Source organism: Panthera leo, chromosome D4, assembly GCF_018350215.1.
Source record: "Panthera leo isolate Ple1 chromosome D4, P.leo_Ple1_pat1.1, whole genome shotgun sequence".
In the NCBI taxonomy this organism is placed as follows: Eukaryota; Metazoa; Chordata; class Mammalia; order Carnivora; family Felidae; genus Panthera; species Panthera leo.
The window spans coordinates 79,778,595-79,806,495 of NC_056691.1; the positions used below are offsets into that span (position 1 = coordinate 79,778,595).

At 54.9% G+C, this 27,901-nt stretch overlaps 1 protein-coding gene across 1 annotated transcript; it reads right to left on the bottom strand.

The window, feature by feature from the left end:
* Window positions 1–3,235: 3,235 nt before the first annotated feature.
* Window positions 3,236–22,816, bottom strand: PHF19 (PHD finger protein 19). Its single transcript, XM_042912017.1, has 15 exons — window positions 22,683–22,816; window positions 20,052–20,252; window positions 19,482–19,563; window positions 16,793–16,888; window positions 16,202–16,302; window positions 15,509–15,657; window positions 13,827–13,922; window positions 12,999–13,067; window positions 12,674–12,794; window positions 11,102–11,169; window positions 9,438–9,599; window positions 8,790–8,877; window positions 7,913–7,998; window positions 6,815–6,910; window positions 3,236–5,710 (listed from the first exon to the last, which is right to left on the bottom strand). Exons 2-15 carry the CDS (start codon window positions 20,235–20,237, stop codon window positions 5,368–5,370), a joined length of 1,743 nt encoding a protein of 580 aa, XP_042767951.1. The 5' UTR covers window positions 20,238–20,252; window positions 22,683–22,816; the 3' UTR covers window positions 3,236–5,367.
* Window positions 22,817–27,901: the final 5,085 nt, after the last annotated feature.

The following is a 27,901-nucleotide window of genomic DNA, read 5'->3' on the forward strand; positions in this document are numbered from 1 at the left end:
AGGCCCTTCCAAAGCTCCAGAGGATCCTTTTTTGATAGCCAGTAGGGATTTTGGAGGGCTACCTCAGGAGAAGGACAAAGAGAATGATACTGGTGATGTCCGTTTTTACAACAGATGTTTCTCTTTTTTTTAATTTTTTTAAATGTTTATTTTTGAGAGAGAGAGAGCGTGATAGGGGAGGGGACAGAGAGAGAGGGAGACACAGAATCCGAAGCAGGGTCCAGGCTCTGAGCTGTCAGCACAGAGCCCGATGCGGGGCTTGAACTCCTGGACCACGAGATCATGACCTGAGCTGAAGTCGGATGCTTAACCGACTGAGCCACCCAGGCGCCCCCTACAACAGATGTTTCTGATACACAGCAAAATCTGGTGTAAAGTAAACCCTGCTGAAAACGCTTTGGGGACCCCAGACGGACTGCCTCTGTTGCTTTCAGGTTAGAGCCCAGTCTGTTGGTCTACCTTTCAAGGCCCTTCATAACCTTGCCTCAACTCGCTTTTCCCATCTCCACCGCCCACCTCTCCTTGCCCACTGTGGCAAGTGGATGGCTCCAGTATGCTATGTGAAGTTATTCCTGCGTTCCGGACATCCCCTCTGCCTGGAGTGCCCTTTTCCACGAACGCCTGGGAAATCTGGCTGCTCCTTTACAAGGCAGGCTCCCTCTGGGTTGGAAGGAATCTCTCCGGCCTCAGTGTTCCTATTATCCTTGTGCATTACAGCCAGCTTTCTATTTCTAGATTGTGAGCTGCTCGAGGTCAAGAGTATGTCTGAATCAATTTGTGATCTCTTGCACAGGGTTTGGCAAATATTTCCCAAATTGATGTTTCAAGGATTTGAATAAAGCTTTCTCTATAGCCCAGTTACTTTCTAACTTACGGAACTGGCAAAATCCAGCTGCTTTTCCTCGAACTTTCTTAAAGTGGGACTAATTCCAAAGGAGATTTTTCTATCTCTGGCCTTCATTGGGTCATTTTCGATGCTGACTGTGCACAGAAAACTTTCTTGGTGGATTTCCTTTGCCTCAGTGTCATAGTTACCTACAGGAAATGGGAGAGAACAAAATACCAGCTCTCTGCTGGTTTTAACTCAGTGTTCTCCGCAGCCTGCAGAAGAATCCTGAGATCAGGGAGCATGACACCTAACATAAGTGGCAGAGCTAGACTCTGAACCCAAGTCTGATTCTAGATCTGATGCTCTTACTGCCTCTTTCAGAGGTTGGACATACCCTTTTGTAGGCCAAACGCCCAGAGAGCCTCCTGTAGCCAACTCTAAAGGAAGGGTGAGTCGTTCTGAAAACATGTATACAGTAATCGGTCTGGCACTTGAAAATGTACTGCAGTGTTTACTTGTCCCCACAGATCCAGAGCCTGGTGACAGTATCTTTGTTCTGCACATCAGGGCACAGGACTAGAGGAGTTCAGTGATTCTGCAGGTCTGCGTGACTCCCAGCTTACTTACCCTAGACCACACTGCCCCCCACCCTGCCCCCTGAGTCATCCTGTGGACCTGGGATAGGACCTAGATGAGTGGCTCCATGCAGGAATTCCTTCCCAGCATTTCTCAGGAAAGGTATGTTTTTTGAATCCAGAATCCCCAGAAAAATCACTTGAAATGAAAAACAATACAAAAATTATCTGTAAATACTAACGCTTAAAAGCATATAGATGTGAACTGGTTTGAAGGAATCTATCTTTATCAAATCAAAACAGAGCAAGAAATACCAACACACGGAGTTGAGGGTGGAGGGACCCAGGGCAGGAGAGAAATGGTTACCAACCAATGAGTCTTGCTTGCGATTGTTGCCATGTCCCAGGTGTGTCTGTCGAGCCCTATCTGCTGCAAACTGAGTTATTTGTACAAATAAGTTAATACACATAATATACTTTATACAAATCCTATGAGCTTTGTTTGAAGAAATAAGCTTTGGAAGCAAAATAAATTTTAATTTAACAATTTTGACACGTGACTCCATGTATTCTTAACCTTGCTAGGATATTTGAATGTTATTTGAATACTAGCCAGTAATGTTCCCTGGAGGTTTCCAGTGTTTAAATATTCCCTATAGGCTACAGTTCTTTGTAGTTACTGCTAAGCCTAATATTCCTGTTAATTTTTTTTCAGATATCTATGATAATGGGGGGGAGGAATGTTTCAAGTATTTTAAGAATAACTTGTGATTTAGAGAATTTCTGAGAATTCTAATTTCTTGCTCCTAAACTCCAAAGTAAATATTTGTTGTAAATTTGTAATCACTAATCTAGACTACGAAGAACCAGGCACTCTCCAGCCTGGGCAGGACCATTGTTTGCAGGAGGTCTATATAGCTGTTCACTGTGGAACTTGGACTAGAACCCAGGTCTCTTGACCCCTCAGACCATTCACTTTTCATTCCATCACATTGCTGGCAGCCCAAAGAATAATCCCACCCCGTTACACCCTGGCTTCAGCTGTGGTTTTGTTCCAAGGGCAGCTAAAAGGCTGAACCAGAAACCATGGTAGAAACAAGTGGGAGCAACGGTTAATGAATTTTTTTAAGTGCAGACATGAACATTCAGGGTGATTAACAGGCTACACTTTGTCCCTGCAATTACAGAATCCATTTGAACCAATGACCTGAACCTCCCTATGGCTGATTTTTTTCTTATCCCTTCATGCCTATTTTTCTCTCTTCTAACTGTCCCAAATTTAGACAAGTTTGAAGTAATAACCCATCACATCACACGCATATGTAGAAGGGTTTCCTCCAAACACCTGGGAGCTAAACTTGGCAGGGACTATTGCTGGCATCTGGAGGGTGAGGAAAGCAAAAGCACCTGCTTAGAGTGGCATAGGCCATAAACACCAGATTTCTCGGATTGTGTGACTGCGTGCATTAAGTAGTTTTAGAGCGGCTGTACGTTAACTATTTTAATAAGGTCAGTTTGAGGTCATTCCCCATCTTTTACTTCATGGCCCTCAGCTGTTTTTTGCCCCCATGGATCAGGTACTCACAGTAGAAAAAAAGTTCCACATCCTGTTGGTGGCAAAGGTGAGAATATTGTGGGGAGAATGTGGGAGGGAGGGGTAGGAGTGGCAGGTGGCCAGATGGAGTCCTGTCATGCCTCCTCAGTTTCCAGGAAACCAAGACCAGAAACCAGACCATTCCTCCCGGTACCCAATGGCTGATAGACGGTTCATTCGCCAGGGGGAAGATAGTTCATTTTTCAAAGGGAGATTTTAAATTAGAAATCACACATATTAATTATAACTTTAATATAACAAATGTTATTAAAAGCAGCAATTCAAAACCATAAATCTTTTCAAAGGTGCACAGGGTTATTATAAGGTCAGTTGGCAGTAATGCAGCTATTATCTGCTATGAATGAAATGCTGGGGTGTGGAGCCAGGGTGGCCTTCCCAGGCCTTACGCTGACTTCCCAAGTGAGGAAGACACACCCTCCCCTCTTCCGGCCCAGAGCCTCTCTGGAGCTTGAGTAGAGAAGGTACAGGTGCACCGTGGCAGGCCTTGCTCATCCAGTGCTTTCCCAGAAGCCTAGAAAGCCGAAGCCAGGCAGGAAGCCACAGACTGGATGCCGGGTCCCACACCCCTGCTAGGCTGGGGGCTGGCTTCTCGGCTCCCCTTCCATCTGGCCCCAGCGGGGGGGCTTCCGTGGCAGCAGCTGTGGGGCTGAGAAGGGAGAGAACTGGGCCCAACCCCAGCTGTTCCCTGCCTGGATCCTGCTGGGGAAGCAGAGGGGAGTGGGTGGGCCACGTTCAGGAGGTGAGGTCCCGTGTGAAAGGCACTATAGGAGCTGAGGTTTAAGGCAAGGGGCGTCTGAACAATCTCAGGGACTCCATGATGCGCACAGCTGGGGAGGGCTGGGCACAGCCACGGAAAAACCAGCTCCCCAGGCCTGCTGCCCCCACTGCCACCCCTTCGTTCACCCACTTTCGCCTTGCAGCTGGCAGCCTGCAGAACTCAGGCTGGAGGCCACGGTGGCAGTTGGCAAGGCTGGTCCCCATCTGGTCCACCCCCTGCCCTAGTCAAGGCACTTCTTCCTACCTTCCAATCAAGTGGGTCAGTTTCTAATATCTCTGGAAGCAGCAAAAATGAGGGGTCCCCTCCCCTTCTCATTTTTGGTTTCCCTCCAGATGGTATGAGTTGTAATGTCAGTTCTAAGAATTCTACTTATACCCCCGCTGACAAAGGCTTCCCTTTGGGGGGACTGAACAACACAAGCCTTTTAAAAGTCCCAACCTGTCCCAAAAAGTGATTGTCAGTCTCAGGGTGCGGCAGGGGGTGAGGAAGAGGGTGTGCGCCCTCCACGCCTCCCTGTGGGGTCCTAGCTGGTTCGTGGGCAGGACGAAGGGGCCGGAGCTGGACTTTCACATTTAGTTGCAGCACAGGGCCCCTGAAGAGGGCCACGGGAGAGCAGAGGGCAGGAGCCAGGCTGCCACCGGAGGGAGCGGGGTGCACGTGTGCGCGTGCGGGTGGTGTGTAGGCCTCGAGGGTGAAAGCGCACGTGTGGATGGCAGCTTCTGGGAGAGTGGGTATCGCTCGGCTGGGTGTGAGGTGGGTCTGGGGGTGGGAGGCACAGGAGACAGCCTGAGGTCTCCTTTCCTCCCCCTTCCTGTCCCGCAAGTTTTTAAGGCCAGGACCTCGGCAACGCTGAGGGGGCGGGGCCAGAGAAAGGACCAGCTCTGGGACCTCGGAAGCCGACACCTGCAGCCGTACTAACTGGGCTCTGGTGTTAGGTGCCTTGAGGCAGAGACCCAGCCTCTTGGCTCCTGGGATCCCAAGAGCCCCGGGGTCTCTGCCTCACCGGCAGAGGCAGCCTCCCACTCTCACAGCAGGGAGAGGCAGCAGAGGGGGGAGGGAAAAGCTCGGAGGGGCGTCCTCTTCACCTCTTCACCTTCAGCCATGCTCGAAGGTTCCCGTTCGCACGGGTCCCCAGGACGACCAGCTGCCCGCGGGTCAGCTGTGAAGGACATCCGGTACGGGGACAGCCATGCGCGCGTAGATGTGTAAACACACCCCCTGCCCCAAACGGGGTAGGAGAGAGGTAAAGGGACATAATGGGACGAAGAGAAAGACTCGGGCCTCAGGGAGAAGGGTCCTAGCGCCACGGGGACACACATTCAGTTACAGGTAAATGGTTGGAGGGAGACTGTGAAGACACTGAGTGACAGCCAGTGGGACCTTAGACACACAGGCAAAGGGGTGGCGAGCCTGACGAGGCCCAAGAGCGGAACAGGCACGCAGAGAGGCGCCGGCCTGGGCCTGGCAGGCAGGCGGGAGGGCCTTTCGGCCACAGGCACTCGCAGCTGTCTTGCTTTCCTCCCCCGCCCAGGCCTGGAGAGAACGGGCTGCCGGCGTCCCCTGGGGCTCGTCAGTAAGGGGTGGTCCCTTCCCACTCCACCAGGTACTGGACCTTGCCCTCGGGCGTGACCCTCCTGGCCAGCACCTGGTACTTCTCCCCACAGGCTAGCCGCCCGGCCGCGCCAAAGTAGTTGGTGATGGAGGACTTCAGGTGGGACAGGGATGAGTCATCCTCACTGATGCTCTCGAAGGTGTGGCTGTCGACGCCCTCGTCCGGCCGCTCGGGGCCCAAAGCCCCCTCCGCGCTGCTGTCTGAGGGGCAGCGTCCACCCGGCTCGGCTGCCCGCCGCTTTGCCCGCAGGGGCATGTACGCTTTGGCCGCCAGCTTCCTCTTGCGGCTGCCCACTGTCCGTCTGCGTCAGGGTGGGGGGAGGAAGACGGCGGGAACGGGGTGGAACGATGCTGACCAGCCCCTCTCCCTGAGCCCCCTCCCGGGAGCCAGGCACCGGGCCGGGCCCCGGGGGGCTGCAGCATCTCACCACCGTCCTCACCACGGTCCCAAGGAGGCCGAACAGGAGAAGCCACCAGCGGGCGAGTGGCTGAGCCAGGCATTCAAACCCGGGTGTGTCCGGCTCTAAAAGTACACACTCTCCACGTAGGACCTCAGCACTGCACGCACAGGTGGAGGAGCACCACCCTGCGCCTCCCGAGTGCCGCACGGAGGCCTCGCCTGCACGGAGGAGGCCCTTCCCTGGGGAGTCGGACGGGGGTGGGGGATGGGAGGGAGGGACTGACGGGCCTCGTACCCAGAGTCTTGGATTGCAGACAGACAGATGTACGTGGGCGACACACACACACAGACGAAGAGACAGAGAGAGGTGGTGGGGAAACACACAGAAGAAGAGGCATGTGTTCACAGATGCTTAGAAACAGAAGCCAAGCCCCGGAGAGCTTGTGAGAACCAAAGAAACGAGAGGAAATAACTACAAATCCAGAGGCAGCAAAGGAGACCGACAACTAGAGATGCTCTGATAGACGCCAAGACACAAGAGTCCTCACATACAGTCACAGGAGCCTCCCGTGCTGCCGAGCACCAGCTACTGCCACACAGGCTGCACCCTTGGCTAGGTCCCCAGGCGCTTCTGTCCCCTCTCCCAGACCCCAGACCCTGCAGGATGCCATCTTCCCCTCCCTCAGGCTTCCAAAATCAGTGGCTCTTTTCCTTAGTGACCCAGAAGACAGACACCAGATTTAGACAGCCAGGAAGCAGGGGACCCTATAGTCAAGGGTAGAGACGTGCAAAATCATGGCAGGTAGAGCCCTAGAACCGAAACTGCTCGGCAACAAGTGTCACATAACCTGCAGCTGATGAAGAGCCACCTGAAGGCCCACATCAGAACCAGATGGTCCCGAGCCCCAAGCTTGACACCCCAGCACACAGAGTGGGCCACACGGCACCAGGGGGAGGCGAGGCGGCGGGGGGACGACGGACAGGGTCCATCCTGCGGGAGGCTCACCTGGAGTCATAGGAGAGGCTGGTGGAAGCCGAACCGGAGGTGCTGGCGGCGTCCGTGGAGTCCACATCGGAGAAGAAGGTCTGGCCCGAGCTGGCGCTGCGGTGGGGGGAGAGGGTGAGCCTGCCGCCGGCCCTCGGCACCCCTTGGGACCCTCCAGTCGGCCCTGAGCGCCGCCCCCTTCCCCCGGCCAAGCGAAGGCCCGCCTTCCCTCCCCGGCGCTTCCCACCACCCTGCCTGCAGGGGCTGCTCCTCGGCCTGTCCATCTCCTACGCAGCGGCCTCCAGAGCCTGAGGAGCCTCGGGACGCTAGAGGAAGCCTCCCCCCACACCTGCCCCCGTGGCGAGAGGTGCACTAAGGAGCCTGGCCACCGCCACCTGGGTGCTATATAGACCCAAAGGGCTTTCATTTCCAGCACCCGTTCGAGCCTCCTAACAACCACGCGGAAACAGGTGGGAGGTGCAGAGAGGCTGGAGGACCCTGACGCTGCAGTCAGTAATTGGTACGTAGGGGCCGCAGCCCAGGCCTGACTGAAGCCCTTCCTCTCCTTCAGGAAGCACCAACTGGCCTTCGACACTTCCAGAAACAGAACAGTGGGCTGTGTGTCCCCTCCCCGTGGGTGTACCGAGCATGAGGAGCTGTGGGGATACACAGACAGGAGCACCCAACACAGCCTGCGGAGGGCCAGGGAAGGCTCCCTGGAGGAAGGGGAATGCAGGGTGGCCAAAGCAATTCTGGTATATGGTGTGAGGGCAGGGAGAAGCAGGACAGGGGCTGGACAGGTAGGGAGGGCCCCCAGGCGAGGCGGCCTTTGACCCTGCTCTGGGGAGCTGTCCCTGGGAGCCCCGCACACCTACAGCAGGAGGATGTCGTGCTGAAAAGTTCTATCGTGGGAAGACCCGTCAGGCAGCCTAGTCAGTAGGCCTCATGCAGCGTGGCCCCTTTTAACTGCAATGACCCAAGGGACCTTCCACTCCCTCAAAAGGCTCTCTCGTTTGCCCCTTCCAGAGCCTTCCTTCATTGCCAGGGAATGGAGGTCTCACTGCTTGCCTCTACCCCACGCTCCAGAGCAGCCCTCTCTGCCGGGTTCCTGGTTGGTACCTTTTCAAACTCTGAATTTCATCCAGCGAGAAGTCAAATATGCTGGCCAGGTGGTGGTTGGTGCTCCAGGCTGAGGTAAAGTCACTCTGTGGACACAGGAAGGGGCAGGAGGATGGGTCAGTGAGCATCAGACCCGCCCCCCACAGCACCCTCTCTCTGCTGAGGGCCACACGGGGTTTCTGAGGGCTGGGCCTCCCGAGGGTTAGACTCGTCACTCGCTCTTTATTCTGTCTGACCAGGGAGCCACATCAGACCGGTTCTAGCCCTGTCCCTAGCTGAGCACATGGCCTTCCCAACTCTGGGCCGCAGTTACCTGAACCGCAAAAGGTGGCCAGCGACACCTGCCGTGCTTCCCTGGTAGAGGTGTTGGGAAGCACAGAAGAATGAGATGTTGGCTGTAAAAGCAACTTGCTCGCTGTCAGGTGACAGGGAGGTGTGAGCATCGCTAGTATTCGTCCTCCAGGGAGGGCTGCAGCAAGGATGCGGGGCCAAGGAAAGACTGCTCCGGAGCCCTGGTTCTAGGCTGGGCTCTGCCACTGGCTGAGGTGTGACCTCAGGAAAGTCACTGTCCCTCCCTGGCACTCAGTGTCCCCACTGGACTGTGGAGGTGAGGATATTACCTACCCTGCCCCGCCCCCTTTGGCTTCTCAGGAGAGTTTGGGGAGAGAAAGCAGTCGTGGGAGAGTGTAGGGAGAGAAAGTGGTGGTCTCAAAGTGCCTGGTTTTTGCTTGTTTTGCTGCAGAAGGAACTGGCTTCTCCTTTAAGGGATGTGGGAGAGTCCCTGGGGCCTGGGGTGCTTAGTTTCCTGCATAGGAATCCCTAATTAATGTGCTGACCCTGTGTGTGAACGTGGAGAGCAAGAAAACAAGAAACTAACACTGGGAATAGCATCTTCCAGCAAAAACTTTGATCTTTTTCTTCTATAAACTCGCCTTTTCTGCTGCTGGAATTCGTGAGGCAACAAACTGTGGAGACAGAAAGGGGAGAGGGTGGCCGGGTCAGAGCCTGAAGGCCCGGAGGAAGGAGAGGCAGGGCTGGGGTCACAGTAGGGCGGGTAGGGACAGGCGCTCCTTCACAGGGCCGTCTGGGGAGAGCACATCCTCCAGGCAGCGGGTGTAGGAGGGTGCGGAGGGGGGTGGGGTGGGCAGAAAAGAGGGAAGGATGTTCTGCCCCGGGCGCCCAGGATGAGGGGCTCAGCTTGGCCAGGAGAGCTAGGGACCCCGTACACACTCTCGCTTCCTCTTCCCTCTCTGCCTCAGCTCTAACCCGGCAAGACGGGACCTCACGATCTGCCTTTCCCTCCAAGCAAGGCAATAGGGGCCGCGGCGGAAGAAATCCCAGATGGGGGATCAAGTCCAGCCACTGACTGGCCCTCTCAGGGTGCCTCCAGCTGGGGCCTAACCAGGTGGAGTTCTTCCCTGCTCGCTTGGATGTCACTGTGGTCTCTGGGCCCACCGCACAGCACATAGGCTGGGGCTGGAGCCGGGAGCAGCGGAGACCCCGAGCTCGGTCCCCAGGCACTGACCCAGGCTTGCTCTTTCCTCTCTTACGCAGCTCAGAGGAGGCCACGCTCTCAGTGGGCACCAGGCCCTTGTCGGGCAGCAGCTTCCCTGGCGGGTTGGGCGGGACCCGGATGCGCAGGCGGAAGATGCATTTCTTCTTCTTGATCTCCTTGCCACAGAGGAACCTGGGGGGGGTGGGTGGACAGGGGGAGGAGAAAGCTCTGGAGTCTGTCGGTCCATCCTCCTGGGGAGGAGAGTCAAGCCTTAAAATTACTCTCTGTCTCCCTGGACCCAGAACTGAAATCCAGAGTTGCCCATGGAGATGCTGATTCCTCAAGGCCTGTGTGACCAGGGGTCCCAGGTGGTGGCCGGGGATGTGGCTGGTGGTCCCCCCCATCCTTCCTCTTGCATGTCTGTGCTTCCTGCTGCTCCTCCTCTCCCTCAGCCAGCCCCAAGGTCGCCTTCTATCGGAAGTTCCAGCTTTCAGTGGAACTGCTATGGCCAAGACACTGGATCCTGCACCATTCTGTTCTCTGGTCTCCCCAGGGAGACTGGAAACACCTCCAGGTACTTCCCTCATCCTTCCAACACTAGCCGAGCTGCCATGAGGTAAAGAGGTGACTCAGACAGTCCTCCCCCTCAAGAGACTATCTACAGGGAGGGCAGGAAGCCCCACTACTCAAGAATAGTGAGAAGGCAGAAGGAAAACAGAGTGGCTAATTCTGTCTAGCAATGTCTGGAGAGGTTTCACAGAAGCAGGGACCATGTCCTATTCCTCCCTGTGTCCTCAGCATCTACAAAGGGCTGACGCAGAGTAGCAGTTCAATAAACAGTTGTTCCTGGGGGCGGCTGGGGGGCTCAGTCGGTTAAGGGTCCAGCTCTTGGTTTCGGCTCGGGTTGTCATCTCACGGTTCATGAGTTCGAGCCCTGAGTAGGGCTCTGTGTGCTGAGTGTGGAGGCTGCTTGGGGTTCTCTCTCTCCCTCTTTCTCTGCCCCTCCTTCTCTCCCTCTCTCGAAAACAAACAAACGTTTAAAAAACTTAAAGTCGTTCATGGAACAAATGAGTGAAATGGATGGAAGAGCATCCTAGTCAAACAGAGAGATCTGAGCAAAAGCACTGAGTGGGAGAGCAGTGCGTTCAGAATGGCTGACACCCAGAATAAAGCAAAGAATCAGTGGCAGAAGGAGTGGGCAGAGTCTCATCATAAGAGGCCTTGAATGCCGTGCTCAGGAGCCTGGGCATTCTGTGCAGGAGTAGCAAGGGATGCGCCAGATGTAGGTTCTGAGGAGTCAGAAGTCTGGAGGGGAAAACATGGTGCTGGGGACAAGCTAGGAGGCTGTGGCCCACCCAAGAGATGATGAATGGAACCTTCAGTGCCTGGCCCAGAACCACAGATGGCCAGGGCAGGACGGGCCCTCAGAGATCAGGGGTGTACCCCCTGTGGAGCCGAGCCCAGGGCCAAAATGCATCAGGTCACTGGAGTGCTCAGGGGAGGCATCACAAAGGAGGTGGAGTGCTCCCTGGATCTTGAAGAATGGGTAGGACTCATCTAGTCAAAGAGAAGGGGCAGGACACCCAGGCTGGAGCACAGGCTGAGCAAAGACCACGAGGCCGGAAGATGCTTTACACCCAATCCCACCTGTCGGGGGGGAGGGCCCATGCACGCGCTCCCTTCCCTGCACGCACCGGCTTTTGTAACTGTTGAGCGCATTGAGGAGATGCGGTCCTCGGTCCGTCACGGGGGTGCTGGTGAGCTGAGGGAGAGCAGCCAGCAGGATAGTCAGACCCAGGCACATGGGGGCCCCTGTCCCCTCCCTGCAATCTCCGGGTGAGGACCCTGACTTCTTCCAGGATTCCAAATCTTTTCACCTCTCTGAGCTCACTTCTCCATCTGGAAATGGGGAGAGTAACTCCCGTCCTAGATGTATCAGAAGCTTTAAAAATGCCCATGCCCTTGACCCAGTAATGCCACGCCATGGGATCTATCACAGAGATCTAACGTGAAACACAAAGCTTTAAGTACAAAAATGGTCACTGCTGCGTCGTTCCTAATGACAGCCAAATATGAAACGCGGGCAAGAAACTACCTGCCCAACAGGAAGGAAAGCACTAAGTAAACCATGCTAGAAACCAAGGAAACCATTAAAAATGTTGATGAAAACTCTTTCTGGAATATGGAAACGTATTTATGCTATAATATGAATTGAAAAAAAAAAGATGATTTAAAATTTTACTTACTGTATAACCTAAGCCAAGGAAAAAGGAAAAACAGACACAGAAGAAAGGATGGAATACATTAGTAGCAGTTGTTTCTGTGTGGTGTGATGGGTAGGTGACGTTTTAAAGTCTACTTCCTTATGCTTTTTGGCATTTAACAATTTTTCTATCAGGAACATGTATGTTCTTTTTATATATCAGAAAAAAAGTTATTAAAAATACCAGCTCTATCTGTCTTTCAAGGCTTTACAACACATATGGCTTTTATAAATTATCAAACACCATAAATGAAGATGTTGTTATATGAAAAGATTTTGCAAAGCATAAAGGGTCATCCTTTTAAAAAAAATTGTTTTTGGTAAATTCCTGTCTCATCAAAGAAAGATTTCTGGCAGTCAGTAGAGAATATGCCCCACTCTGGATTGGTAGAGAGGTCTCTTAAGGCTACTGTTAGGGAAAAGCGGGCATGGCCCCACCATGAGAGAGGTTGGGATGCCCTGGCTCCAATCCTGGCTCAGCTCCAAAGCTGTGCCGGCCACCTCTGACCTCCTGAAAGTCTGTGGTTTGTTACTTTACTGCCCAGCTTCCAGGCTCGCAGGCTCCCGCTGACCACTTCTGCTATTCAGAGTAAGATCAGCAGAGGGCAGGCCCACTTCACTTTCCACTACAGCCAGGTAATCTGGAGCAGGTCCAACATCTCTGTAGGGAGCCCTGTTGCAGCCAGATCCACCCCCGGCCCCCTGCTGCTGAGTCAGGGTGGCCCCAATCCGCCCGCTGCCAAAACCCGGGTCAAGGAAGCCCCTCGCAGGGCAAGGGCTCAGAGGCTTGGACCAGGGGATGTGGCAGCTGCAAGGCTCTAGGTCTTTCTCCCAGCCCACAGCCCTTGCAGGCAGGTGGTGCTGCCGAAGGGTGAGTCCTCAAGAGACCCCGACACCAGTCCTGCACTGTGTGACCCTGGGCAAACCTCTCACCTCTCTGGACCTCGGTAAGCCCACTGTGGAATGGGCTCTGGCCGTTCTGCCTTCCCGTGGCCCTGCATACCTTGCCAAGCTGCAGGAGCTCCCAGTGGTGGTTGACAAAGGCCAGAATCTCCTCAAAGTCAAAGTACTTCTTCTTGCTCTGCACCCCCAGGTTGTAGAGGGCCAGGTGAACCACATCCACCCTGGGCAAGGGGGCGAGTAGGTGGGGCTGGGGTGAGGCGGCAGCCTGCCCGGCCCGGGCTGGAGCCTCCGGGGCCCAGGCTGAAGGGCAGGGGCAAGGCTGGGACCTGGTGGCTGGAAATGGAATTGTTCCCGGAGGGAGGTGGGAGCGGAGCAGCTGGGAGGGGACAGGGGTGGGCCTGGCCGAGCGAGCCCCCCCGTCTCACCATCGCAGGGGCAGCCGCTCGATGTACTCCGGGCCCTGATTACACACGGAGCAGAAGAACAGGTAGAACCTGGAGGAAGGTGGAGAGAGGCCTGTGGTGGCAGGGGCTGACACCCCACCCAAGCCCAGCCCTCCCCCGCCCTCGCTCCCCACGGGCCTGCCCACAGTGAGTGCTGTCCTCGTTCCCACTAGTGGTCCCTGCAGGAGGCAGCGGCTAGGATGGGGCAGGACACAGACCACACAATACTTCCCGACCTTCCCCTGTGCCAAACTCTTTCCCAAACGTCATTATCCCAGAGTGTGGCTGAGTTCAGAGCCAGCTGAGCTAGGCTGGGCTGCAGTGGGCACCCTCTTCCCCTCTGAGACACACACACACACACACCCACGTGCACACACGCAATCACAACCCTGACACACCAACCAAGACATGCAATATCTGGTGTGACACACAGAAGCCTTCTGTTAGCTTAGCCCCATTCATTAGAAGCCAGATCAATCATCCAGCTCCCAGTGGCTCCTCTAGTAGCCTGGGTAGGGGTGAGGCGGGGCCTCCTGCATCCCTCCCCCTCCACCCAGACTCAGGAAGGGACTGGGGCTTAGGGGAGGTGGGGCTTTGTCTAAGGTCCCCAACAAGTCAATGGCAACTGGGGCTGTGGTCCGGCACAGTCCTCTACTGAGAAGGCCTCCCTCACCCTGAGCTGCCTCCCGTGGACAGGCGCCCACCTCACAGACCCCCACCTGCGTAGGGCCTGGCAGGCAGTCTGAAAGAGCCACCGCCACCGCTGTCCCCTGTCCCCTCAAGGCTGAAGTGGATCAGATTAGCACCTACCGGTCTCCGAACATCATGGGCTCATTGAGGCACTGGGTGCAGGCCTCGTGGAACCACTGCCTGCACCGGTAACACTGCAGCATCCGCAGGTACCATCTGGAGAGCCAGAGGAGCCAGGGTCAGCCAGGCCCACACTGCTAGCCAGGCATCAGCCTCCGCAACCTCTCCCAACACAAACTTGCACTCCACCGGGGGAAAAGGAAGAGAACTCACAGTTACCGAGCACTTAGGCTGGGCCAGGGGGAGGTCCAGGGAGCAGGCATATGCTATATTGTTTGATCTCACCCTCTGGTAAAAGATGGGCCACTGCCCTAATTTTACAGACTCCGAGCTTAAATGGCTTGCTCAAGGTCACTCAGGAAGCAAATGGTGGATGGTGATTCAAACCCTGGCCTCCCTAACTTCAAAGCCTGCCCTCCTCATGACACAGTTGGAGCCCCCATCTCTGGACTGGGCCCCACACACAGCTTCTCAAAAACTACCGCATGGGAAGGTCTGCCCTAGAGACTTGGCAGGAATATAATGGCTCCTGTAAGCTCCATGGGCAGCGCCATGTCTGGTTTTTCTCACCCAGTACTGTATCTACCCTGTCATGGCCATTCAACAACTATGCACTGAATATGAACAAAGAGCAAAGTGGCATTTCCTCACGGACAACCGATGCTTCATTCATAACTTGTCAGGTGCGGTCCATGGACCGTGAACATCAGAATCACCTGGGGTCCAGGTTAAAATACGAAGATTCCTTGGCCCACTCCGGACCTACTCAATCTTTGGTTGGGGGGGGGGGGAGAGGGCAGGAGATGCACTGAGAACCACTGCCTCAATTCTGTGAAGGTCTCTATAAGCATTTCTTCCTCTGTTATCCCATAGACCTCCCCACACCCAGGGAAGTTGATGGGGCCAAGGTAATTAATCCCTTGGCCTGCTAGGCTGGATAAGCCTAGCTAGGCCTGCTACCCTGCTAGGCTGGATAAGCCCAGCCTCCAGATACCTACTGGTTGTCAACAGAGCTTGGGTCTAAGATTCAGGACTTTAGGGCATCCCATACGGATATGTCCTGAGGGAAGAGACCCCATCTGTCACTTCTGTGGTTCCTGCCACAAGGTCTGGTGCAGTCAGGCCAAGAGAGCAGGCTCAATCTCCCATGGCTACATGGAGGCCCAGGCTGGCAAGGAAGAATCAATCAAAGACTCCTGTCCTATAGTCAGGGCAAGAATCCCATCCACAGCATCCCTGACATATGACCCCCTACCCCTGCTTGCACACTTCCAGGCCAAAGTACTTTAATGCCTCACCGGCAGCCTGGTTCATTGGCTCGGACAAGAGCAAGGTTTACCTTCAATTCCATGCACCAGTAGTAACAGCTAACATTTATTAAGTGCCTTCCAAGTAACAGGCACTGCATGAGCCTTTATGTGAATTAATCTAATCGCGCCCTGTCCACCACACCGTATAGCGTGAAAACTGCGATGAGGACTGCACTCAGGGGCTGCACACAGCCCCAAGGGGCTGGGAGGATCTGGACACTTGGGGCTAGGCTCTTAGCCGCGCTTCCACACTTCCTTCCCTTCCTGGAGCCACACAGCCTGAGCTCCAGCCTCGCTCCCTCGGGCCCCGCCCCTCCGCGGAGCCCCCGCCCACCTCCCCGCCCCCCGGAGGCCCCGCCCCCGCGGCCTTACTCTCCGGGCCCGCCGCAGTAGCAGTAGCACTGCTGCTGATTGGTGCGGTGGGGCGAGTCCCACTCGAGCTCCTCCGGCTGGTAGGACAGCACCATCTTCACGGCCTGCAGCGTCCTGGCGATGGCGCCCTTCTTCAGCGCGCCGCCTTTCTGCGGGGAGATGAGGGTCCGGCTCAGCGGCGGGGTCCCGGTGGGGGGTGGGGGGCGCGGCCACACAGGTCTGCGTGCGGCCAGCACGGGGGAAACGCTGAGTCGGGGACCCGCAATTATTCCAACGTTGTCAGAAACGCAAGAAGCTTTTTCTTATCGATCCCAAATCTATGCTCTCTCCATCCCAGAAAGATCTCTATTAACAACAGTATTAGTAGTCGCACGCTGCAAGAAAGGTGACAATAATAACCAATAGGTACTGAGGGTGGCTGCTTACATGGATTTTGTCTTTTGATAGTAGAGCACCATTTATTGGGGGCCACCTACCCCTGGCACCAACCCATAGCCATTTTACCATTGAGGAAACAGGCTCGGGGAGGCTAAGGAACCCGGCCAAGGACGTACCGCTCCCTGGTCAGTGGCAGGAGGGCTGTCTGCCTCCAAAGTGCAGGCTCTGTGACCTGCCGTCAGGTGGGAGCCCAGGGAGTCCAGGCTCCCTGACTGGCCTGGGGAAAGGCAGGGGCTGCAAGGGGGGAGGGCTCACCCGCACAGCCAGGGCGAAGATGCAGCGTCGGCAGAACCAAGGTGTGAGCAGGGGCCGGTCGGCACTGCCTGCTATAGGGATGTGGCACTGCTGGTGGTAACCTGAGGAAGAGATGGGGCTGCTGAGCGCCCACAGGGAAGCACTGACCCCAAGCCAGGCAGCCCAAAGGCCACAGGGCTGGGGATGGTGGCGGCAGCTAGGAGGAGCCAGGTGCCTGCCAGCTGCCAGGGCACTGGCAGGCGACGCTCACCAAGGCAGCCAAGTTGGCGTCCAAGCAGGCGACCAAAAGACAGGCTGGGCCCCAGTAGGGGAGGCACGACAACCTGGCTTAAGCCTTTGTGCCCCATCTCTCTACCCTCCTCTCTCCTGGGTTAGGGGGAGCTCCAAACTGCATACCTTGTCTCACTTTCCTGGAGCCCCAGCTCTCCCCAGGGGTCACTTCCCTGGGCCCTCATTCCCATGGACTGGCCCCCTGTCACTCTGGAGCTCCAAGAGAAACGGGAAGCCGGCTAAGATCCCAGTAGCGAGGCATATGCCTTTTGGGGCCGGTGCAGGCGGGGGCCTCCCATGTGCCCTGCTCACCACACTCACCCAAGCCACACTTCCCACAGATGAGGATCTCATTCAGCGGCCCTGAGGTCTTCCCCAGGCAGATGTTGCACTTGGGCTCCTCCCCTGGAACGCCAGCTGAAAGGGAGAGAGGGAGGCCCTCGGGGTCAGGTTCTGCTCACTCGCAGGACTTAGAAGAGTTTAAAAAAATCACCCTCCAGTTTCTGAGCCTCTACTGGACGTGGCGCTGGGCCCCATGGGCCAACTCACTGAATCTCAACTACTCTGAGGTACCTATTATCATTAGCCCATTCTAAAGGTGGGGAAATTGAGGCTCTGAGAAGTCCCAGAAGTAGGAGAGGTCGGATTCAAACCCATGGCTCTTTAACGTCAACTCCTTTGTTCTTTCTGACCATATCATGCTGCCTCTCCTGCCTAATTTAGCTTGTTTGTTAAACAAAATCTTAAGTTAATAATAGAATGTTCTAATGAAACTCCATGTTCTTACCAATAATGAAGAACTCATAGCCAGTCTTGTTTTGCCTATATTCCCACCCACTTTCTCCTCCTGTATTATTCTGAATCACTTCCCAGATACCTAATCATTTTCTGAAAATATTTCAGTATGTATCTCTGAAAGATTAGGATGTTCTTTTAAAAAACAAAAACTTAACTACAGTGCCTTTATTGCACCTAAAAATTAAAAACGGTTTCTTACTACCACCAACAAATTCGGTGACTATTCACATTTCCAACTGTCTCTTATATAAAAATATAAGTTCAAGTATGTTCAACTGCTTTTTTTATTAACCTTTTTTTTTTTAACATTTATTTATTTTTGAGAGACAGAGCACAAGCAGGGGAGGGGCGGAGAGAGAGGGAGACCCAGAATCTGAAGCTGCATAGAACTGTCAGCACAGAGCCCGAAGCGGGGCTCGAACCCACAAACTGTGAGATCGTGACCTGAGCTGAAGTCGGATGCTTCACTGACTGACCACCCAGGTGCCCCACAAATGTGTTCAACTGCTTCTAATCTACAAGTTCTTTCTCATCTCTTTTTTTCTCTGTTTTTTGGGGGGGGGTATTGTTGAAGAATAAGTGTATTTATGTGTGAAAGGTTTGCGTGAATAAATTAATACATTTTGAAACATGTTTCTGTCTGGTTCCCCCCAGCCAACTAAAAGTTTTGTTAAGGGCTGAAATGGTAGCTGCTCCTCACGATATCCCCAGGACCTCATAAAGTGTGTGGCACATAACACGTGGTCAAGACATGTTTGTTGAACATGAACACTCAGTCTCTTGCCTCTTATCCCACAATACGCCCCGAGGCAGGGGCTGCACTAAGCCGGCACTGGCTTCAGGGAGTAAAGCCATTGATATAAACCAATAAAGCAACAAGCTTAAGTAATCGATAACTACGGCTTGCTCAGCCTTGTGCTCTCATCTTGGGCACAGCCAAGGACAGGGCCCCATCCTGCCGGTGATGCACAGTCGTCTGGAGGGGGAGACAAGCCGTTCCCCAGGGGCGGTGGCACACGTGTAGTCCCTGGCACGTGCTGGACCTTCTACTCAATGTCTGCTGAGGGGTCTTTCTCACCTGTTGGCTCTCTGTGTCTTCAATAAGAGGGTAACTTGGGAGAAGAGCTCCTCATTGCTTTGGATCTCTGTATTATAAATTGAGGGTGAGGGAAGCTTGGAGAAGAACCTCCAAGTCTACATTAGCCACAACATCTTAGAGAAAAGGGCAGTTTGGAATCTCTACAAACTGGCTGGGTTCTGCCGCCTCTACTTGGCAGGTTCCTTGAGATCATTTCTTACAGTAACAAATTCTTTAGAGACTGCCTCCCTGTAACTCCGGAGCACTGGGCTAAGAGTTTTACGTGGAGTCTCACTTAACCACCCTGGGAGTCCAGTATTTTCATCATCTCCTTATTGTTCAGATGAAGAAACAGGCTCAGAGAGGTGTCGTCACTTGCCCAACGACACGCAGCTAGCCAGCAGCAGAGCTAAAACTTGCTCTGAGGTCTACTGAGCCTCCACTTGGAGCTCCACGTTGGAAATATGAGAGTGCCGTGACTGCTTAGCGAGGTCTGTCGTGTCCGTGGGAAGGGACAGCGGTGGCAAGACAGGAAGATGTCAGCTCTCCGAGTGCAGGGGTGGCACCCAGCCCAGCTCCCTTTCGCCCCTGAAGCTGGTCCAGCCCCATGCAGGCATGATCATCTTCACCCTGCCCGGTCCGTCTCTGCTCTCCTGGCTTTCCACCGAGGCTAGAGCTGCCTCTGCTAGGTTTCCTCACACGGGGGTACGGCACACTGTGCTCACGTCTAGAGGTGCCCGTCTGGATTGCCTGGGCCCCTCCCCGTTCCTAGGCCCAGACTGACCCACAGCTTCGTGCAGCAGGGGGTGAAGCACAGCAAGAAAGCAGACACGGGCCCGAGACCCATCCCAGTTCTCCCGGCACCTTCCCGAACCACCTTCTCCACCTTCCTGCCTCCCTTGTGACAGGGGAGACATGGGAGTAATCAAGGGCATGACAGATGTCAGAAGCCCTTTTCCATGGAAAAACACAACCGGCCACCTGACCATCTTCTCAGGTGGGCTTGGTGGGGAGTGGGGAGACAAGGCCAGGTGCCAGGAGTGCAAGAGAGAAGGACAGGAGGACAAAACGGAAGTGGAGGAGGAGAGAGGGCCAGGGACGGGGCAGGGGGCCCAAGCTCTTAGGAGTACTCACCATGCTGTATGTCCTTCCACAGGACCCAGTATTTGGAATTATCTTCAAAAGTCACCAGGCAGCTCTGCTTAGAACTACTGACCTGGGGCACGGAGAGGGAGGGGTAACGTGAGAAAGTGGCTGGGGAAAAGCCACTGGGACGTGGTCTTCCTCTCCCATTTCTGCCCCTGCAGGACAGAGAGATTACACCCACTCCTTGCGCTCCAGGAAGCAGAGCTGGGCTGGAAGGGGAAGGAGGGCAGCAGGTCCTGGTAGTGCGCGCCCAGTCCCTGGAGCTGCACGGTCAGGGGCCAGGGGACCACAACTTGGTGGAAATGCTGAGGACAGCACAGGCCAGGTGGTCATCTGAGATCCTCTCCAACCTGCCTTTGTTTTGTTCTGTAGGATCGCAGAGCTCTTTTCTAAAGACCTGGTTGGATGATGCTGGCCCTAAGGATGGCACCTGCAAGACCAGACTCTGGCTCCTTCCATGTTCATCTTTGGAGGATGAGGGGGATGAAGGGAGGCCTAGGCCAGAGGATGAGCAGAGAGGCTGAGCCTCGGAACTGGGGCCCGAGAGGAAAGGTTTACCCTCTTGATCTTCCCGAGGTAATACAGTCCATCCGTCCAGCGGCACAGCACATACTGGCCCTCCGTCAGCTTGGACATCAGGTCTTTGAAGTTGTTCTTGGCTTTTGCCAGAGCCCCCTTGTTGGGGAGGTGGCTGGTGGCACCATAGGAGTCCCGAGCGCCTGGGTCCAGAGCGCGATTCTCCATCAGCTTCCCCTGACACTGGAAGAGAAAGAGAACAGGGTTTTTACTCCTCGCTCCCCTGCTCCAGAAGTCCATCCGGGGAAGGAAGCTTACCGGGGAAGGAAGCTACCACTTACGAAACCCGGGCTATGTGCCAGGCACTTCTATTATCTCACTGGAGCCTCATGACAACCCTGCGAGGGAGACATTATTACTCCCATTATACACAGAAACTGAGGCTTGGCAAGGGAAAGTGGACAGTGGGGCAGAGGCAGAGCCGAGATTCATAACCAGGTGGGCTGATTCTAAACCCCACCTCTCTTTCCCACCCATACCATGCTGCTTTCTAAAGACAACGAACCCCTCAACCATCCACAGAGTGGTCTCCGCACCCAGGGGGCCTGAATCCCAGGCTTAGGACCCTGAAGCTCTCTCCCTTAAGCAAACGGGCTATTTGAGTGGAGGGTCTTCTCCAGGGGAGCAGCGGAAAGTTTTCACTCTCCCCCCTCTCTGCCCCTGCCCTGAGATCTGGCCCAAGGAAAGTCACCTAGGAAGGAAAAATCCTAGCTGGCTTGTGACCCGGTATAGACTGGCCACCTGTGTCTTTTGTAATCCCCCTTTCTGTTCTCAATTGTGGGGTGATTTAATGAAAACCAATTCTGGGACATTTAAACTCACTATGCTTCTACTCAGATGCAAATGTGCTCCACACAGTGAAGTCATTGCTGGTCACTCTCTGCACACCTGTCTCTCTCACCATCCTATGACATGTGCTACTGCCCCAATGCTCTCTTCTTTCTGCTAATGGTACCACTGATGTTCCCCAGAACCCGAGCATCTTTAGACTTCTCCAACCAGTGAATTGCCACAGTCGGCCAACTTCAAGCCTAGTCAATTCTGGCATCTGGCCCCTCTCTTCCAAGCCCATTTTGGTTCAGGCCTCTTTTGCTTGGGCCATTCATTCATTCATTCATTCGGTAACTGGTTCGGAAGGCTCACTTATGCTGGGTACTAGGAAGGGGAATGAGACACCAGCGCCCAGTGCAGGTCACTCCCTGCTTTCCTGTCTCCTACCAGACTCTTCCCCAGGGCCCCCAATTCCCTTTCTTAGGCTCCCTTCCAGAAACCTTCTGTGGCTCCCCCATGTCTTCCGCTGGCATTGAAAGCCTTCCCCAAGGCCCCTTCCTCCCCTCTCTGGGCTCACCTGGCTCAGTGCCCTTCCACACACTCCCTACTGAGCCAAAACACAGCCTTGCACCTCCTATTCTGGTCCCCCCACCCCCACCCCGCCATGGCACCCGGCACCTGGTGTTACAATTATTTATAGACAGGGAGAGAATTCTGTGTGTTTTTCTGTGTGAGTGCATGTGCACTCCGGTGAGATTGGGCTTGATGATGTCTGCAGCAGTATGTCAGTGGGTATATGAAATGAACTACATGCGTGCGCATGTCAGGGGCCATGGGGCAGGCAGGGCACTGTTGGGGTCTTGGCCCCCCAGACGATAGTGTGGCCACGTTCCCCTCCACCCCACACACCCATTCTGCCCTTTTCTGGACGGCAGGCCATTCTGCCCTTTTCTGGACAGCAGGGCAGCGCAGGCATTGGGCAGGGTCAGCGCTCTGAATCCCTGCCTTCTCCCTGCCACCTGGCTCCCAGGCGCTGCGAAGTCCCCGCCCGCCGGGCCTGGGCCCCGGGCCGCGGCAGGTTCACAAACTGACACTTCCTCCCCCCTCGCGCCGTTGGGAGCCGGCCCGGTCGCCGCGCCCCCACTGGCCGGGCGGGGGCCCCCGGGTGGCGGCCCCCTCCCCGCGCCTCCATCCTCCCGGGGCGGGCCCCCGCGGGCTGTGATTGGCTGATTCAAACCCATCTGCAAAGAAATGCCTGTTTGCGGGTTCCCGTCGGCGTCCAGTTCAAATCCGCGGCACCCGGAGCGCGGGGCCGGGCGGGGGCAGGAAGCGAGGATGATTCATGCGCCGGGGCCTCTCCCAGGGCAGCCGTTGGCTTTTTAAAAAAGGGTGTTCAGGAGGGGGGAAAAAAAAACAACCTTGCAGAGGTACCCCCTTCGGGTTCAAGCGCTCCTCTCTTCAGTCGCTCCGACGCCAAGCCTCCCCCGTCCCAGTCCTGCTGCAGCCTGACTTCGGACGTGAGCAAAATCCCAATTGCCGCCGTCGGTCTCCACCCCGCCCCCCCCCCCCCGCCCCGAACGGGAAAAGTCAAGATTTGGGGCTAGGGAGCAGCGACCTGTCACCCACGCCCCCCTAAGGCTCGGGGACCCGGGCGGGGCTCCCCGGCCCCGCGGACGCCGCTCGCCCCCGTCCCAGCCCCAGGCGCGCGGCTCCCCGGGACGCCAACCCCCCCCCCACCCCGACCCCCGGAGGCGCTCGGCCCGCCGCAGTCCGGGGAGATTTCGAGAAGAGGGATGTGTGCCGGGAGCGAAGCGTGTGGCGGGGAGTCCCCGCTGAGCTTACCGCGAGCCTGCGTGTCGGCCGGTCCCACTTGGAGTCTGGCCACCAGGCGCATCGGCGGCGGAGGCGGCTGCGCGCGGCCCGCGGCTACCCGGCCGAGTGTCCGCCCGTGGGGCCGGGGTCGGGGTCTCGGCGGGGGCGGGGCGGGGCGGGGGCGCCGCGGGGAAGAGGGGGGGGAGGCGGGGGAGGGAGGGGCCGGGGCGCTCAGGAAGGGGCCCCCCGGGCGCGGGGCGCCATCTTTTTCGCGTTTTCCCGCGAATTATTGACGTCCCGCTTATGTAATTAGCGGGGGCCGCGCCGGCCTCGCCATTGGAGCCCGCGGCCGCGGGGCCCCGCAGCGCCTCCCGCCCGCGCCCGCCCCCGCCCCCGCGCGCCCCCGGCCCCCGCGCGCGCATCCCCGCCGCCCCGCGCGCCGGGCGCAGGCACGCGGCGCGACAGCACGGGGACGCGGAGCCCGCCGCGACCCGGCCACGCCGCGGGCACACGCGGAAGCACCGCCCCGCGCCGCTGGAGGAAACACACTACGCAACGCGCGGGGCGCAGACCTCCCGCTGGCCCAGACGCGCGGCGGGGAGGTGCGGACGCGCACTGGCTGCAGGCGGGGACGCAGGCCCGGGGCGGCCGGACGGGATTCACACACGTAAACACGCAGCAGCCGGCGCTCGCCGCGTGGACAGTCGGGCCGGAGACCAGCACAAGCATAACGTAGATCCACAGCGCACGCAGCACAGACCCAAGTTCCCGACACACGGTACACACGGCACACAATAGAGACACAGACTGGACACAGATACAAGGAGAGACACAGAGTGTGCACAGCACGGACACACAACGGAACATGCACGTAAGGTAGACAAACAACAGGCCCACAACACCAGACGCATGGCACACGAACACAACGCACAGGAACGGAACACAAAGATAGAATCGCGAATACATACCAGGCACACAAACACAAAGTATAAATAAATGGCACACCGTGAAAGACAACACACAGGGTCATAGGAATAGCTGACTGAGGCACTGGACATGACTCCAGTCACCTCTAGAGTCCTTGCCCTGGGGAGGGGGGGCAGACTTGTCCATATCCAGACTCACTCTGTGGGGGTGGGGTGAACACTTGCAAACAGCCCCCCACCCCATCCCTCAGCCCTCCTCTGACCTGCTACCGGTCGCGTTCTGCAGACACTCCGTGGAGTCTGGGGGCAGTGTGCACATCGTGGGTGTGGTCAGTGGGCATCCGCATCCCAGCCTTCCATGTTCACTGTCAAGTTGCCCACCATTGGCCCTTTGCCTCCCCGCCTTGGGCTCTGATCTCTCCGGCTGGCTGGCTCTGCCTTCGGGATGCCAGTGGCAGAGATTATGGAAGTAGAAGCTTACCTCTGGGTCTGAAAGGCCAGCTCCACTAATTGCTGGCCGTGGGACCCTGGGTTTCCTTATCTGAATAGAGTTGCTGTGAAGATCAGAGTTGACATTTGCACAGTCCCTGGCACCCTGCGATCCTTGTAGTTTCAAGGAATTACATATTCATTGAGTGCACCCTGGGGGGACCTAGAGCTGGGAGCCACGGGGGGGCCACAGCCTCAAGGGGGAATCAGGCTTTGATACAACACACACATACAAATATGAGAGGTGTGGTGCAGTGATCCAGAAGTGGAATTGGGAGAGTCCAGGCTTCAAATCCAGCTCTGCCTCTGGGCCAGTATGGGATCTTGGGTAAGCGAGTACCCCTTTGGGCCATGTTTCCACATCTGCCCAAAGGAGTTATTAACACCACCCCATCTCAGGCTGTTGCATGGATGAGGTTAAAATCAGACTATGAATGAAGGTTAAAATAACATAATGAAGGAGCAGGTACATTTGTAAAGGAAAAGGTATGCAAAGCGAGTTTTTTAAAAAAAATATTTATTGAGAGAGAGAGAGAGAGAGAGAGTGTGAGTGGGGGAGGGGCAGAGAGAGAGGGAGACACAGAATCTGAAGTAGACTCCAGGCTCCAAGCTGTCTTCACAGAGCCCGATGCGGGGCTCGAACCCACGAACTGTGAGATCATGACCTGAGCCAAAGTCGGTCACTTAACTGACTGAGCCCCCCAGGCACCCCTAAAGCGAGTTGCCAAAACAGTACAAATTAGGAAATAATAAATGCCACCAGAAAAGTATGATGGCACCAGTGATTACTTAGAGGCGGCTCTGACTCTGAATCGAGAAGAGAGTATAAATTTCACGGGGAAAGTGGCAGTAGGTAGAATGCAGAAATAGGGAGGTGAGCCTTCCAGGAGGAGGGAACAGCATTGCAGAAAGCCTGGGATAGAGAAGGTTGTGTTTATGGGGCTGGAGTTCAGGTGTATGGAGGGAAGCAGTGGAAGGTGAGGTCTGAAGAGAAAGAAAGTGGAGCTGGGTTTGGGGTTGAACTTGATTTACAGCCCACAGGCAAACCAGGGCCACTAGCAAGGTTACAAGCTAAGCTTTGGATGTTCTAGAGAGAGCTGTGGGAAGTGCCATGATCTGAATTTGCTTTGGGATCTGGCAGAAGTGGGCTGAAAGTGTGGACAAACAAGAAAAAGGCAATCCAATGGCTAAAAAAAAAAGGGGGGGGGGTTTAAAAAGGGTTAAGGATATCAATGGGCCATTCACAAAAGAGGAAACCTAAATGGCCAAAAATATGAAAAGAAGTTCAACCTCACTGGCCATGTGAGACATGCAAACGAGAAGAGCCTGTGCCACACCATTTCACGTCCACCAGACAGGCCAAGAGTGAGAGTCTGTCCACGTGGGGAGAGGGGCGGGGTGCTGAGCGTGTGACATGGCTAAAACCCTCATACACCATTGGTAGAGATGTAAGTGTCTCCAGCTACATTGGCGAAGTGTTGACAACCTCTAATAAACTCAAAGGTGCCCGTTTCTGTGCTACAGTGATCCAGTCACTCAGCATATAATTCTGAAAACTTAGACCTTCATTAATTGTCCATCTACAGCTGTCCAGAGATAGACACATCGTGATCTGTTCATACAGTGGAATGATCTGCTGGGAGTGAAAATAAACCAAGGCAATAAGCTTGAACACAGATATTATCCAGAAAAAACAAAAACAAACAAACAAAAAAAAGTCAAGTTATAGACTAGGTACAGGGTGATAGAAAAATTTTTGGTTTTTTTTTTTTAAACACTCAAAACTGTCCATGTATATATTTTTAGGGATACAGTCGGGTCCAAAAAGTATTAGAACGTGTGCAGGAAACCAAAGACACCAAATTTAGAACAGTGGATAACCTCTGGGAGGGGAGGGTTGGGAAGGCGATCAGAAAGAGACCCACAGGGGATTGAATTCTATCTGTGAGGATTTCTTAGGAAAAAGAAGAATATCTCAAGCAGAGGTGGCAAAGTGTGAAGAGTTGACAGAGCTGGGTGGCCAGTCCATAGCTGGTCCATCTGATCCTTCTCCTTCTCAAGCCTGAAACTTTTTCTCTATTTTCTGTATGTTTAGGATTTTTGGTGGCTTATTTTTTTAGTAATCGCTACACCCAACATGGGGCTCACCGTCACAACCCTAAGATCATCGCACACTCTCCCAAGAAAGCCGGCCAGGCGCCTCTGAAATATTTGGCAATTTTAAAGATGGGGGAGGTGAGGAGACCAGGAGACTGTAGAGCAGAGGTTTGGTAATAACACTACCTGTCACCGGTGCAGGGCCATCACAGCTACAATGTCCTAACACATCTGGCAAGAAGGTTTGCCAGAGTTGGGGAGCTGGGCACGGCAGGCTTCAGATCCATTTACAGGGGAGAGAATGGAGGCTTGGGGAAGTGATTTCTCCAGGGTCACATACCCTAGGGAGGGAAGACGGGTCCCTTCCCCTCCGCTGTGTCTTAGCGCCTGCCCATCACCAGAGACTCCCAAAGGCCAGAACCTCCAGAGCAGATCACGGGCCTTACAGTAATTCATCCTTCTTCGGTGCACTGCACTGTTCTATTTTTTCCTTCCGATTAGGGACAGCTTGGAAAATACAGAAAAGCACAAGGAAGAACACGAACGTCACCTGTGGTTTTCATTGTCTTTTAAATTTCAAGGTTTATTTATTTTTGAGAGACAGAGCACAAGCAGGGGAGTGGCAGAGAGAGAGAGAGAGAGAGAGAGAGACAGAATCCGAAGCAGGCTCCAGGCTCTGAGCTGTCAGCACAGAGCCTGAGGTGGGGCTCGAACCCATGAACTGTGAGATCGTGACCTGAGTCAAGATCAAGAGTCAGATGCTTAACCCACTGAGCCACCCTTTGTCTTTTAAAGTCAGTTTCACTGAGGAGTGCCTGGGTGGCTCAGTGAGCATCCGACTCTTAATCTTGGCTCAGGTCAGGATCTCACAGTTTGTGAGTTTGAGCCCCGCCTCAGGCTCTGTGCTGGCAGTGAGGAAACTGCTAGGGATTCGCTCTCTCTCTCTCTCTCTCTCTCTCCCCCCCCTTTCTCTGCCACTCCCCTGCTCTCTCTCTCTCTCTCTCAAAATAAGCTTAAAAAAAAAAAGCTTCATTGAGGTATATGTAATTCCTACACAGTAAAATCACCTACTTGAAAAGCACAGCACTGATGCTAGATAAGCTGGGGGTATATGAACGTGCTTGAACAAAGAAGAAATGCATTTCACAAATATGAGTAATTATTATTGTAATACAATTTTTGGAAATAACTATAGTAAAGTTACTTTCACCTTGAAGCCAGGTGACCAGCTAGGTGGGTCTGTGTTTCATTGCCTGAACTTGGGGGTCAGTTTATAATGTCCCCGGCATGAGGTGCCGGAGAGTTTCCAAATTATAGTAGAAGGCGTGACTGTTAACACCATTTAAAAATTAAAGACAAAGGCAACAACATTTGGCGGGGTCAGACCGTGACCTATTGAAGAACCATGGTCTTGGTTAGCTGCCAGGCCATAAACGCCTTTACCTGTGGCTTTTGTGAGGAAATGAGAGAAGGCAAGAGCCTGTCCCCCTCTTGGAGTTCAGGAGGGTAGAAGAGCGACTACACGGAGACACAGGGGATCCTCCTGGCCCTCCCCCCGGACTTGCTGCGGAACCGTAGGTGGGGCCCTCTTCTCTCCTCCAAAATGCGGGCTCCCCATCTGTTAAAGTGGTGCTTTACTCACATTTGAAGATTCAGCAGCCTTTTAGGGAAACATGCTGCAGGCGGGCACTGTGTGAGAGAGAGAGGAGGTGGGCAGCAGAGAGAGAGAGAGAGAGG

Bases quoted from the DNA above. Each gene is read 5' to 3' on its own strand.
- PHF19 (XM_042912017.1), bottom strand. From the start codon at position 20,237: ATGGAGAATCGCGCTCTGGACCCAGGCGCTCGGGACTCCTATGGTGCC. The intron at 19,564-20,051 runs GTAAACCTTTCC...TCCGTGCCCCAG, and splicing joins ACCTCGGGAAGATCAAGAGG to GTCAGTAGTTCTAAGCAGAG. The intron at 9,600-11,101 runs GTGCGTGCAGGG...CACCCCCCCCAG, and splicing joins CTCAACAGTTACAAAAGCCG to GTTCCTCTGTGGCAAGGAGA.